Source organism: Sceloporus occidentalis, unplaced genomic scaffold (assembly GCF_023333645.1).
Source record: "Sceloporus occidentalis isolate IW3139 unplaced genomic scaffold, rSceOcc1.0.p SCAF_4, whole genome shotgun sequence".
NCBI classification, from domain to species: domain Eukaryota; kingdom Metazoa; phylum Chordata; class Lepidosauria; order Squamata; family Phrynosomatidae; genus Sceloporus; species Sceloporus occidentalis.
In genome coordinates, this window is record NW_028316984.1 from 193,322,915 (window position 1) to 193,336,278 (window position 13,364).

Here is a 13,364-nt window from a genome sequence, read left to right on the forward strand (position 1 = left end):
GATCGAGAGGGCGGTTGCAATCCAGCTTCAGTTGGTCTTGGATGAAACGGATTATCTGGACCCATTTCAAACTGGCTTTTGGGCGGGTTGCGGGGTTGAGACGGCCATGGTCACCTTGGTCGATGATCTCCGTCTGGGCATCGACAGGGGAAGCGTGTCCCTGTTGGTGCTCTTGGACATCTCAGCGGCTTTCGATACCATAGACCATGGTATCCTTCTGGAACACCTGGCTGAGGTGGGAATTGGGGGCACTGCGCTCCAGTGGTTCCGGTCCTACCTCTCTGGGAGGTTCCAGATGGTGCAGCTGGGAGACGTGTGCTCCGATAAGAGGGCCCTCACAACTGGGGTCCCTCAAGGAGCCATTCTGTCTCCCATGCTATTCAACATTTACATGAAACCGCTGGGAGAGATCATCCGGAGACATGGGGCGCGGGGTTATCAGTACGCTGATGACACCCAAATAGTCTTCTCTATGTCTCCGACTGATGCAGTGACCGAGGATGGCGTCTCTCCTCTCGTGGCATGCCTGGAGTCAGTAATGGGCTGGATGAGGAAAAACCGACTCAGCCTGAATCCAGAGAAAACGGAGGTACTCGTGATAGGTTCCCCTGGTCCAGAAATGGCGGTGGTTCCACCTGTCCTGAACGGGATCACGCTTCCTGTGAAGGACTCCGTGCGCAGTCTGGGGGTGCTTCTTGATTCGTCGCTTCACCTTACATCTCAGGTGAATGTGACGGTCAAGAACACCTGTTATCAGCTTCGGCTTATTCGCCAGCTGCGCCCATACCTGGCCCAGAGGGACCTTGAAACGGTGGTACACGCTCTGGTAACCTCTAGATTGGATTTCTGCAATGCGCTCTACATGGGGCAACCCTTGTATCATACCTGGAAGCTACAGCTGGTACAGAATATGGCGGCCAGGCTGGTCACTGGTACTTCCAGGACCAGCCATATTACACCGGTGCTTAAAGATCTGCACTGGCTGCCTATTCGCTTCCGGGCACAGTACAAGGTGTTGGTGATTACCTATAAAGCCCTACATGGCTTGGGCCCAGGATACCTGAAGGACCGCCTCTCCCCATACATTCCGCCCTGCACCCTCAGAATTTCTGGGCAGCAATTACTTAGGGTTCTGGGGGCCAAACTCTCCTCTACAACGAGGAGGACATATTCCATCGTTGCCCCGACCCTTTGGAACACACTGCCCACAGAGCTCTGCTCGGCCACCTCCCTGGCTCAGTTTAGAAGGGACTTAAAAACCCTTCTATTTCGAACTGCATTCCCCGAGTGAAGTCCTGGATGGCCTCCCTCTCTATGTTGACGGCAAGATGGACGGCTGACCGGGGGTTTTATGATGTTTTTAACTTGTTCAATGTATGTACTGTTTTACTATGTTGTTCACCGCCCTGATCAATGGAAGGGCGGTATATAAATAAAAGTTTTATTATTATTATTAATTATATTTACAGTGAGAATAGCACAGTTACTTTAATGCCCTTAATTCTAATCTGGAATTTACATTTACGATACACTATACATTACCAGAAGTCAAGTGAAAATCCTGTCCATGTTTCCACTGCTGTCCATTCCACCTTTGCCTTTGTATGGAGCTTGAGGGAGAAAGAGAAAGACCTATTTTCTCATCTGCCCACCCACCATAAGGGGATGAATGGCATTAGAAAGAAAGACACCCACAGAAAGGCTGCAGGAAACCAAAATTTTTATTTATAATTATGAAGTTAAAGTCAGAGCCTCTCCTGCTCCCATAAACAGTAACCCACAATAAAAATATACAATCTACTAAATAAAATTGGTTATTTAAAAATAGGAGGAGGATTGTCTCAGGAATACTCAGGAAACAAATAGTTCAGCTGACACACCTCAGTTTCTTTGGCGCATTCCTGACAGGCCCTATGGGGTGCCATCGTTACACACGAGGGGTGGCGCTTCCTGACGTGCCTTGCCCCTCGCATGTAACGAGGGCGTCAAAATGGCGGTGCCCTATACAGATGGGCACCACCATTTTGACGTGACGGATGCTTAGTATCCGCACGTCTCGGCGCCTTTGTGATGCCGCAAGGGCACCATTGGTGCCTTGCGACATCACAACGGCGCCGGAAAAAGAAGCCGCTTTTTGCAGCTTCTTTTTGCTGCGCTGGGGAACTGCGCAGTTTGTCTGCTGCGGTTTCCTCACGCAGCAAACAAGGATGGCGGCAGACCACCCTTTTGGGAAGTCTGTAAAACACCTTAGTTTCCCTGGAGGGCCATTACTCTACTGCTGTTCAGCTCCTCTTCTCTCATACCATGGCTTTTCAAGGATGGGAAAATCCCGTCATTGAAAAGCTGCGGGATATGCCTGGGTTGCATATGAGCTGCATACAGGAGAATGTGATAAGACCTGTCTTATACATGAATGTATCCTGTTTGGGGAAAACAGGATAAGGTGCTTGTGATAATCTCCAAAGTTGGCTTTCAGTCTTCAACTTTCTGACATTGCAGAAAATGAGACATTTTGAAAACTGTTGATCCCTAGAATCTTTCTGTTTCCCGAGTCGCATTCTGTTGGTAACTTTGGCTGCCCGTTTTTTTAAAAACGGATGCCTCAAATGTATATCTAAATGCTCATGTGAAGTGTTAAGTGACTGAAATGACAATAATATGGGAATTGTAGGAAACATTCATTTGAGGTGGGGCAGAATTGTTATTTTACGGGGGGAGGGCAGTGCCGTCATGTTTTCAATGCAGTTTTGACTTTTGTGCATTTGACTATTCATGGATTTTATTAATATGTTCTCTCTAGGAATATCTACATCCTCCAGTGCAATCCTATGGTCAACTTTAACCACAGGTTGCACGGAAGGACCTAGAGATTCCTAGAAAGAACACTCAATAGGCATTTGTAACTCCTCCATCACAATGCTATGGTCAAGGTCTGGCAGTTGTTGACCACAGAGTTGCACTGGAGGACCTAGAGATTCCTAAAGAGGTGTTCTCTCAAGTAAAAGTGTTTTTGTTATTTGTGTTTTTTCCATCTTCACGGGGGTTCTGTGCCCCTAACCCTAGCGAATGTGGAAGGACAAGTGTAATTATATTTAAAATTATACACACACACACACACACACACACACTACATTCTATCTATCTATCTATCTATCTATCTATCTATCTATCTATTCATGTATATATAAAATTGTATTTAAAAAGGTAACTGTAGTTATATGAAAGTTCATTCATTTAAACTACAAGTTTTCCATTTACCTTTCCTTGCAGGTTGCCTAAATGGAAAACAAAACAAAAGAAATATATATATATATATATATCACTGCTCTCCAGCTCCTCCTGTTGACAACAATGTTGTCCTGTCCCTTTTCCAAAAAACTAGGAATGTAACCCATCTACCTTGAGTCCTAGACAGTCCCTGGCTTCCTATGGTCTTTCTCAGGATTCCTTCCCTTTCTCAGACCAGAGCAGCTTGTCCCTGTTTACACTACAGGTCTCCATCTCTCCTGGCTAACAGAACCCAAGTGTTAGTTAAAGTTTATTGATTAGTCAGTTGACCATATTTGAACAATTCAGTGCCATATGAACCCAAATGGGTTTCAGGGCCAGTCAGGACTCCCTTTCTTCTCGCTTTCTATTGGCTAGCTAACAGAACCCTGCGGATGTCAGAGCCAATCAGGTCTCTCCACTTCCACATCTGCCACTGGCTGGCATGAACTACCTTCCTTGAGTTAATCCTTCCTAGACCCAGAGGCCTTGTAGGACCATTGCATATATGCAACTATAAGTTGACCTCAGAGCAGATTTTGGGGCCAAGTCAAGAGTAGATTTTGGGGCCAAAATTATGGATTTTGATATAATCTGTGAATGAGTCGAGGGTGAAACCTAGGGCCATGTAACAAAGGATGAATTTGCAAATAAATTCTTTAAAAATCAAGACAATGTGATTGTGTGGATTTGTTTTCTCATTTCGTCTCTCATAGTTGAGGTCTACCTACGATGTCAATTACAGGCCTCTCTCATCTTTTTAAGTGGGAGAACTTGCACAATTGGTGTCTGACTAAATACTTTTTTGCCCCACTGTATACTCTATTGTATTTCTTTGTAGAGTAATTTCTTTGTAGAGTAAAACAACACTTAGAGACATTCAGGCACCAAGAGAAAACAAGGAAAGTACAGTCGGCCCTTCTTTCCACCCCCAGTATTTTGTCCCTTTTTATTGGCTCATTAATGATATAATTACAAGATGGATTACTAAATAACAGATGACAGATGGTCACTGTGGTCTGCTGGGCCTCTGCCACCAGTTGTTTTTGTTTTTAATTGATGTCAAATCGATTTCAAGTTATGTTGACCCTATGAATGAGAGACATCCAAGTGATCCTGTTATCACTAGCCCTGCTCAGGTCTTGCAGACTCTAGGCTGCTGCTTCTTTGATTCTTTCCTGGTGGCGCAGTGGTTAAATGCAGCCACCATGTTGTGAGTTTGACTCCAAGGTCCACTCAGCCTTCCATCCTTTCATAGGTCAGTAAAATGAGGGACCCAGCTTGTTGGGGGAAAGTGGCTTTCGGATTGTAAACTGCTCAGAGAGTGCTGAGTTCACTATGAAATGATACAGAAAAGTAAATGCTATTGCTATTGCTAGCCACATGTAATACTGTACTGTCCTCTTTTCTATTACCTTCTACCTTGCCAAGCATCATTTTCTTTTCTAATGAATCACATTGCTTATGATATGTCCAAAGCACTACACTCTCCGTTTTGTCATCTTGGCTTCTTTGAAGGGTTTTGGAGCCCTTGTTAACCTGATGGCCAAATGTTAACAGCTTCCCAGTGTAGAGAAAGAGTCCATTTGCATTAGTGACCTTGTTGGATATTTGTGTACATTATCTGGGCAGTTTGAAGTTGGGAAAAGAGATGAACACTGAGAATAGGCTGGGAGATTGAATTTTCTCTGTTGCTAACCTGCCTGCACTGTTCTCATAGCTCATGAGGAGGGAGTGAGGGGTCACTCTTGCATACTTTGGTTGTCTTTGTTTGCTTCTGAACTATGCAACCTTTAGAGGCCATTTTCCATTTGCATCCCCTTGAGGAGTGAACTCCAGCCCAAGGGCTCCCTATAGATCCAGTCATGGTGAATTTGATTGTCAGCCAGGGATAATCTGACTAGAATTAACTTGGGGTCCTAATTTTACCATTGCCTTTAAGTGGATGTTGGACCACATCAGTAAAAGGAAAGGATGCTGGAATGCTTTTCTGCTGTGTACTATTTGCTGCATCATTTACCACCAATAAAGTTTATTGCCAATAAAGCTAAATGTGTGTCAGTCTCTGGTACCAAAGGAACTCTTGGAGAGGCCTGGAACTATACCCAGTTCTGGAATAAGACAATCATTCATAACATGGCTTACCACACTTTCCTTTTTTACAGGCTGGACAAAATTTGCTCGATTGACCCGTGCTTTGACGAATAGCCGGAGTGTTCTACAGCAGCTGACTCCTATGAACAAAGCAGAGGTTGTCCATAAACACTCACGGTTAGCTGAAGTAAGTGCCCATCTTGACTCTAAACAGGATCTTTACTGCTGTGGAATTTGCTGCCCCTTAAAGGGAAAGAGAAAGGGAAGGGTGGTGAAGGATAAAGGATTATAAGGAAAGAAGGTTGGGGCTCCCAAGGGCTGCAGCAGTGGGGGCAATGTTGGGTCAGGACCAGCTAGTCTAATATCACACTACACTTATACTGTAGCTCTACTATTCCCCTTTCACTGGAATTTGAATTTAGAATTCTCAGCCAGAGAGCTTTTAGGCCCCAGTAAATTACAAACCCCAGAATTCCACAGGAGGCAGCCACAGAAGTTCAAGTGGAATAATAGTGCTATAATAGTGGAGTACGATATTGCCCTTAGAGACCCTGTTCTTCTAGTGACTCAGTTGAATTTATATTAGGAGAGGTACATGGCTTAGAATCATGGAATCAGAATCATAGAGTTGAAAGAGACCCCAAGGGTCATCCAGTCCAAACCCCTGCCATGCAGGAAATCTGAATCAAAGCATCCCCGACAGATGGCCATCCAGTCTCTGCTTAGAGACCTCCAAAGAAGGAGACTCCACCACATTCTGAGGGAGTGTGTTAGTAAAATCACTTTAGTTTTCAATATGCAGTCAGAACAGGTAACTCAGAATAGGTTCAGCACCTTGAACAACTCTTTTAAAGTTCAGACTAGAATGAACTCAATATTCCAATGACATCAGAGTCATCCACCTCCTTTTATCTGGATACAGAAAATGTGTTGCTTTTTAATTTAATTTGGAATTATTTTTCATTCTGAATTCTTTACTTGTTGCAATAAATTTAATAAAGTGAAAATGGGAGAGGAGACAGAGGAATCAGGCAGCATTTTTGGGATTGATTTATTTTAGCCTGCACTGTTGTGGGTGTCAAACTTCTTCAGATGCACTGAAGAAATGGATTTATATCCATGAAAGCTCATCCCAAAATAAACCAGGTAGTCTAAAAGATAAATCTTGATTCATTTGTTACCCCTATACCACTTTCCAAGTTATGCGGACGTAGACTAACATGGCTATCTCTTTGAAAATGTGTTGTTGTTGCTTATCTTCAACAACAACCACAAGGTCTTAGTGGAAAGATTTGTTCAGTGGGGGTGCCTTTGTCTCTGAAGCTGAGAAAATGTGACTTCCTCAAGTCATCCAGTGTATTTCCATGGCTGAGACTGGTCTCCTGGAGTACTACTCCATGATCAGACCACAAGATTAGACTCTCTCTCCCTTGAAAACTACATAATCAATAATAACTACATCAATAATGTCTGTGTGTCTTTTGCTTAAGGTTCTCCAACTGGGTTCTGATATTCTTCCACAATACAAGCAAGAAGCCCCAAAGACTCCTCCACACATAATTTTACACTACTGCGCTTTCAAAACCACCTGGGACTGGGTCATCTTGATTCTCACCTTCTACACAGCCATTATGGTTCCTTACAACGTCTCCTTCAAAACAAAGCAGAACAACATTGCATGGCTAGTCCTGGACAGCGTGGTAGATGTTATTTTCCTGGTGGACATAGTCCTGAATTTTCACACAACCTTTGTTGGACCTGGTGGAGAAGTCATATCCGATCCCAAACTAATCAGGATGAACTACCTGAAAACCTGGTTCGTGATAGACCTCTTGTCATGTTTACCTTACGATATCATCAATGCCTTTGAAAATGTGGATGAGGTAAGCAACTGCAACTGATTTGTGCTGTAGTTATAACATCTCTACAAAAAGATAGTTAATTGCTGTAGCAAACTGAAATATAAGAAGAACTCTACTGAATCAGGCAAAAGGCTAACTAGTCCAGCATTGTGATCCCATGGTGGCCATCCAGATTCTCCTATGGGAAGTCCAGAAGCATGTCATGAGTGTAATCACACTGACATTCCATGTTATACTTCTCAGCAAATGGTCTTGAGAGGCATATTGACTCTTAGAGAAATATATAGCCATCATGATAGTAGATAATGATAGACCAGCCATATTTGAGTTTCTCTAATCCCCCTTTGAAACCAAATGTGTTGCTGGCTATAATTATATATCAGGGCAACAGTAGACATAATATGGTGTCCTATTGGTTCCCTTATTGAACCGAATGGGCATTTTTGTCCCCTGTGAGATGTCCTCATTCCATTCAAGGAAGAGAAAGCAGAGTCATCTGTGAGTTTATCTAACCCCCTCTTAAAGCCAAATATTTGCTGGATATAATTATGTCATGGCAATACTGACGTAGTATGGAATCCTATTGGTATCACACTCATGCATAAGTTCCCTTATTGAACCAATTGAGCATTTTGTCCAATGCAGAATGTCTGTGTTCAATTGAAGGATGAGGAAGTACAGTTGTGGATACAGTGCATGCGCAGATGTGCACAGATGCACATGAATGTCCACATTCAAAGACACTATTGCTTCAAAGACATATTTGGTTGTGCATTTGGTTACACATTTGGTTGTGTGTTCAGTGGTAGAATGCTGCTGTTCAAAACAAAGTGTAACCCCACACATTTATGATACACAAAGCTGATGGAGGATTTCATTGAGTGCTCACAATCCAACATCCCCACAACATAGCTTAAGTATCTGCATGCAGAGATAGGTTATGCCAGGAATATACAACTCTCCATGGAGAATGACAATATTGCACAACATATATCAAAGAGCTGGTGCCATTGTGCAATGCACAATGAGCAACAGTGCTATATGCACAACTCCACTTCCACTGCTATAAGCAGAATATATCAATTGCACTATGGCAAATAATTTGCTCTGCCAACATAGCACAGCTAACACCTACAGCTAAAACGATGCCAACCTGTGTTTAACTATGTAGTTTGCCAAGAAGTACTTCCTTTCATTTGACTTGAATTTCCCACCATGAGCTTCACTGGAAAAACCCATCTTCTAATATTATGAGAGAGGGAGAAAAACCTCTCCTGATTCTCTTTCTCCATATTAGGTATATTTTCATACATCACCATCATATCACCCCTCTTCCATGTCTCCTTCCTAAGATTTGTTGATGTTAACTGCCCTTTGTAGCTTCATAAGGTACAAAGACCAAAATGCTATAACCTGTACTCATAAGGGAGTTGATTCCTTCCCTTAATCGTGTTGATGGTTGTTGTCTACACTTTTCCCTTGTCTATAATAATATTCTTTTTCAAGTGTGGTGAGGAGAACTGTACACAATACTCGATGTGTTGATTACTGCATACATTTAGGCATTGGCAATTTTACTCTTGATCCCTTTCCTGATCTTTTCCAGCATGGAGTTTACCATTTTCCCATCAAGTACACACCCAGTGGACATTTTCATTGTGGCGTCCACCACAACCCCAAGATCCCTTTCTTGTCAGTCACTGCCAACTCACTCTGCATCAGCAAATGTGCTTGCTTTGGCAGCACATATACTAAAGCCCCCATCAGCAAATATGTGAAGCAAACTTGGTGCCCCCTGCCCAAGCTTTCTCATTTGTTTATATTAAACACCATTTAATTTCATTTTCTTAACATGAAATGTCTCTTTTAATGTCCATTTCCTTTTGCAAATCTTTTCTATTTCTTCTGTTCCCCCTCCCCATTTAAACCCTTATATAATTTGGTGTCATTAGTAACCTTGGCCACTCCATTTCTCAGCCATACCTCCTGGACAGTTATGAGCAAGTTATACAGCCCATTCAAAATACATATTTATAATGTTGTGATTCCACTCTAGCTGCTATGCCAACATCCTATGGAATCCAGGAATTTATATTTTGCTGAGGCACCAGAACTCTCTGGATGAGAATTCTAAATACTCCTTCCTAAACTGCTAATCTAATTTAATAGAATGCAGCCATGGCAGTTAAAGTGGAATCATAATGCTATAATTATGTAGTGTGAAAGCTCTTAGCTCTAATACAGATCCTGGACACTCCAGTGTTGATAGCACTGTAAAGTGAGAACTGTCTATTTATTCCCACTCTTGGCTTCCTATTCTTTGAATAGTTACTAATTTTTTTTTGAAGAAGACTCTCATCACATGTCTACTAAGCTTTTCCAGGAATCTTTGGAGAGAGTGGGAGAGCTTTAAATATACTATTTCTCATCCATTTAATAAAGATATGAGGAACATTTGCAAATGATTTATAATTCCCCCATAAATACAGGCTGCCTTGATGCTTTGAAATACCTGATTTAAAAAAAAATGTTAACTTCTGCAAGAACTTTTGCATTTCAAGACTTTTGGGGTGAATTTTTTATGTGGACAAATGCATGGCACTTGCAGAACAAAAAAGGCAAGATCTCTCTTTGCAGGTATTTACAAGCCAAAATTAGATACTGCATAATCAAAAAATGAAGGCAAAGCAAAGAGGAAGACTTGAAAGATAAAGATGAGCCAAAAAAATTATGAATAGCATGCTGACAATCCAGACTGTATTAGCCTGAGCAATGTTAACATGAATTTATATCTGCCTTTCCAAAATCAACTCAGCAATGGCAAATGATAGTTTCCATGTCAGTGGGGCAATGAATCCACTCTGGATCTGGGCCTGAATTATAAAAACAGGGGCATCATTATGGGGGTATGAGGAATGTGGATTGCACCAGGTGACATCCTAAGGGGGGGAGGGTAACACCAGTGCTCCCCAAACATCTGCCTTTTGGCAGAAACGGGCTATGGCATTCACCCATGTCCCTTTAAAATGCTGAAGCGATAGTGTGAGTTTAGTGACGCTCAATGGGAGGAGAAAGGAGAGGCCCCAGTATTGTTGTTTTTAAAATTAAGATTCCAAATTTCAATTTTTTAAATTATTAAAAAAAAAAATATTTTTTAAACATCACATTTAACCAGATTCCTGATGGGACAGGATGGGAGGAGGTCAATGGAAGGTGTGTGTGTGTGTGTGTGTGTGTGTGTGTGTGTGTGTGTGTGATACCATGAGTTACCAAACTGGGTGATGCCAACCCTAGTGACATTACTGGTAAAAGGAGCTATCCAAGGTGCTGAACAAAGGTGCAGCATCCCGAGAAGATGGTAAAAGGGAAAGATATGAGAGAATGTATGAAGTGAGGAAGGTGAGAGACTTTAGCATTTTGGTTTTGTGGTCGATGTTGGGTAGTGGTTTCCTTGTCTGCAGGGCTATGAATTTACTTTGTATTTTAGTGAAGGTTTTAAAGAGACTACCCAAGGTTTTGAGCGCTATGTCCCAAATTACTCTACGTCCTAAGGTTCAGCACCTTGGAAAATTCCTTTAACATCTGTTCTAAAACCTGGAGCATATTCACTGGTAAACTGACATGGAAGCCATGCTCTATACCAGAGTCACCCACAAACTATGGCCCTAAATCCGACTGTTAGTCCTGACTGGTGTAGACCCACTGAATTAATTATGGGTTCATTCACCATTCCAGAACTGATTTTAATGAGTATGCTAGGTGGGATGAACCAACATATTTTCAACTTATTTGGGTCCTTCAGTATGATTACTTATTTTCTTGAATCTCTGTGTGTTTACAATATCTATCAAACAATGAGGGCCTGAACAGACAGGCCAAAATAAAGCTGCTTCGGGTCCCTTTGGATGTATGTATGCTGTTTAAATAATGCCTGCATCGTAAGAGGCCAGAAGCCACGCCAAAGCCATGCTCCAGTCTTAAGGACTGGAGCGCAACTTTGGCACAGCTTCTGGCCTCTTAGGATGCAGGCATCATTTAAACAGCATACCACTAAAGTGACCTGAAGCAGTTATATTTTGGCCTGTCTGTTTGGGCCCTCAGCTGTCTTTCCTTCCCCAACTCTTTTTGAAATTAGCTGTGTGAACCATAATATTCTGTTCATAGCATCTAATAAGAAAGGTGTCTAACATATTTACAATGGGGTTCCCTCCCCCTTTCCCCTCCAGCAGCCCTGTGGAGTAATTCAAATTGTCTTAACTGAGACTAAGGCCCGAAATAGAAGGGCCAAAAGAGACACTATGTTGGGGACATGGTATTTAGGAAGCGCATGTCCCGACGCAGTCAGAAGCTGCTCCAGTGTCACTCTAAATGAAAAAAAAAATTTCCTGAAAAGGAGCGGAAAGAAATCACTCCTTTTCAGAGGCCTGTTTGAAACAGCAGCACTGGCGCTGAGGTGAGCTGCTGTGGCACTTGGGTGGTCTGTTTCACCCCTAAGGCAATTAAAATGGGGAATATCAAATTATCTCAGTGATCCAACTGTAGTTGTGTATGCTTTTATACAATAACAGGTGCACACATACATATACTTTTATGATTTGAAGCTATAACAGAACTTTTGATGGTGGCTGGAGAGCACCATAAAACACAGCTGTTTTTCTCTTCCACAGTGTCTAACAATGAAGGATGGCCTGTGTTTATCTTTAGAATTGAATTTCTCCCTCTCTCCCGCCATTCTTGGAGCTGCGTGGAGTAATTCAAATTGCTTTGACTAAGGACCCTATTGCATGGGGTTAAAACCTTGGCTTACCTTTCTTGAATTCAGTCCTAATTCGGGAGGCAGCTGGGTGTTACCACAAAAAAATCACCGTCGAATTGCCACCCGGGTCTGTCCCAGATGCAGCCCGGATTCTGTAAGCCACTTTGGTGGCCCTTCTTAGAAGTCAGAAACTTCCGACTTCTAAAAATGGCCACCGAAGCGGCTTACAGGATCCGGGCTGCATCTAGGATGGACCTGGGTGGCAATTTGGTGGTGATATCTTTGCAATGACACCTGCTGCCTCCAAGATTAGGACTGAATTCGGGAAAGGTAAGCTGGAGTTTTAACTCCATGTGTTAGGGTCCTAAGACCCATGCAAAATGCATGGCTGAGGCACTTTTACTTTCATTACTGAAGAAAAAAAGTCCCCAAAATTGAATTTCTCACTGAAGTGCCCACCTGGAAAAATCATCACATAGTTTCTCTCATGCACAATCATCACATAATTTCATAAGTATAAAATTGCACTCTTTCTTCTTGAGGTAGGGTCTCAGGCCTTATATCTAAAAGCTGATCACACTAGGACAATGCAGCAACAGTGTAAGATGAAGGCTTTTTAATGAGCCTATCGTTTAATCAATCCTTGGAACACTAAAGATGTTAAGCTTGATACATAAGGAGCACAAATAGTAAATATGCCAAATGAAGTCTTCTTATCTTTTCTAAATGAAGATACGTTGTTCCCCTGACAGAAAGGCATCCATCTATTCATTAATTCAAAAATTGTTCTATTTTTAATGCACAACTTCAAGCAATTTGCTAAAAAATAATTGGTCTTGTTTACTGGCATTGGATTTTGTCCATGCAGAATGTCCCCCACTTTTGGAAAACAATGAGGACAGTCTTGGAAGGCCATTTAATTTCATATACTTGGGTAAAAAAAAAATTATACTGAAGGAGTTGTGAGGTATTTTCTGATCCTACTGAAAATTGCAATGTTTTGACAGTGTTAGGATCAGGGTCTCACCTACACTTCTTGGTTTTCTAACTCCAAGAAAAGGTAATCCCTGCCCTATTGTCTATCCAAAAAAGCAGTCAGTTTCTTGTGATCTTTTTGTTGTCCCCCCAATCCTCCCTCAACTCCAGCCAGCTTATGGCAAGTAGCTGAAATTTGGACATTTTATAATATTAACACCTTTGAGTCACTATCTGGGAGAAAGGTGGGATATAACGTGATGTGTGGATGGATGGAATGAATTATGCAAGTAATAATGTTGTAGAATGCTTATGTACCACTTCCTGGGACCAATTAAAAATGAACCAAGCAAACTCAACCACAATAGCTTGAACAGTTTGCAAATCTAAACCAAAATTGAAACAGCTGT

At 42.1% G+C, this 13,364-nt stretch overlaps 1 protein-coding gene across 1 annotated transcript in view; it reads left to right on the forward strand.

The window, feature by feature from the left end:
* LOC149315212 (voltage-gated delayed rectifier potassium channel KCNH5) overlaps positions 1 to 13,364 on the forward strand; it is a 244,103-nt gene that overhangs the window by 52,676 nt on the left and 178,063 nt on the right. Inside the window, exons 5-6 of the mRNA XM_089522753.1 lie at positions 5,433 to 5,548; positions 6,852 to 7,244. Coding sequence (XP_089378879.1) covers positions 5,433 to 5,548; positions 6,852 to 7,244 — 509 coding nt within the window. The remainder of the gene's footprint in view (positions 1 to 5,432; positions 5,549 to 6,851; positions 7,245 to 13,364) is intronic.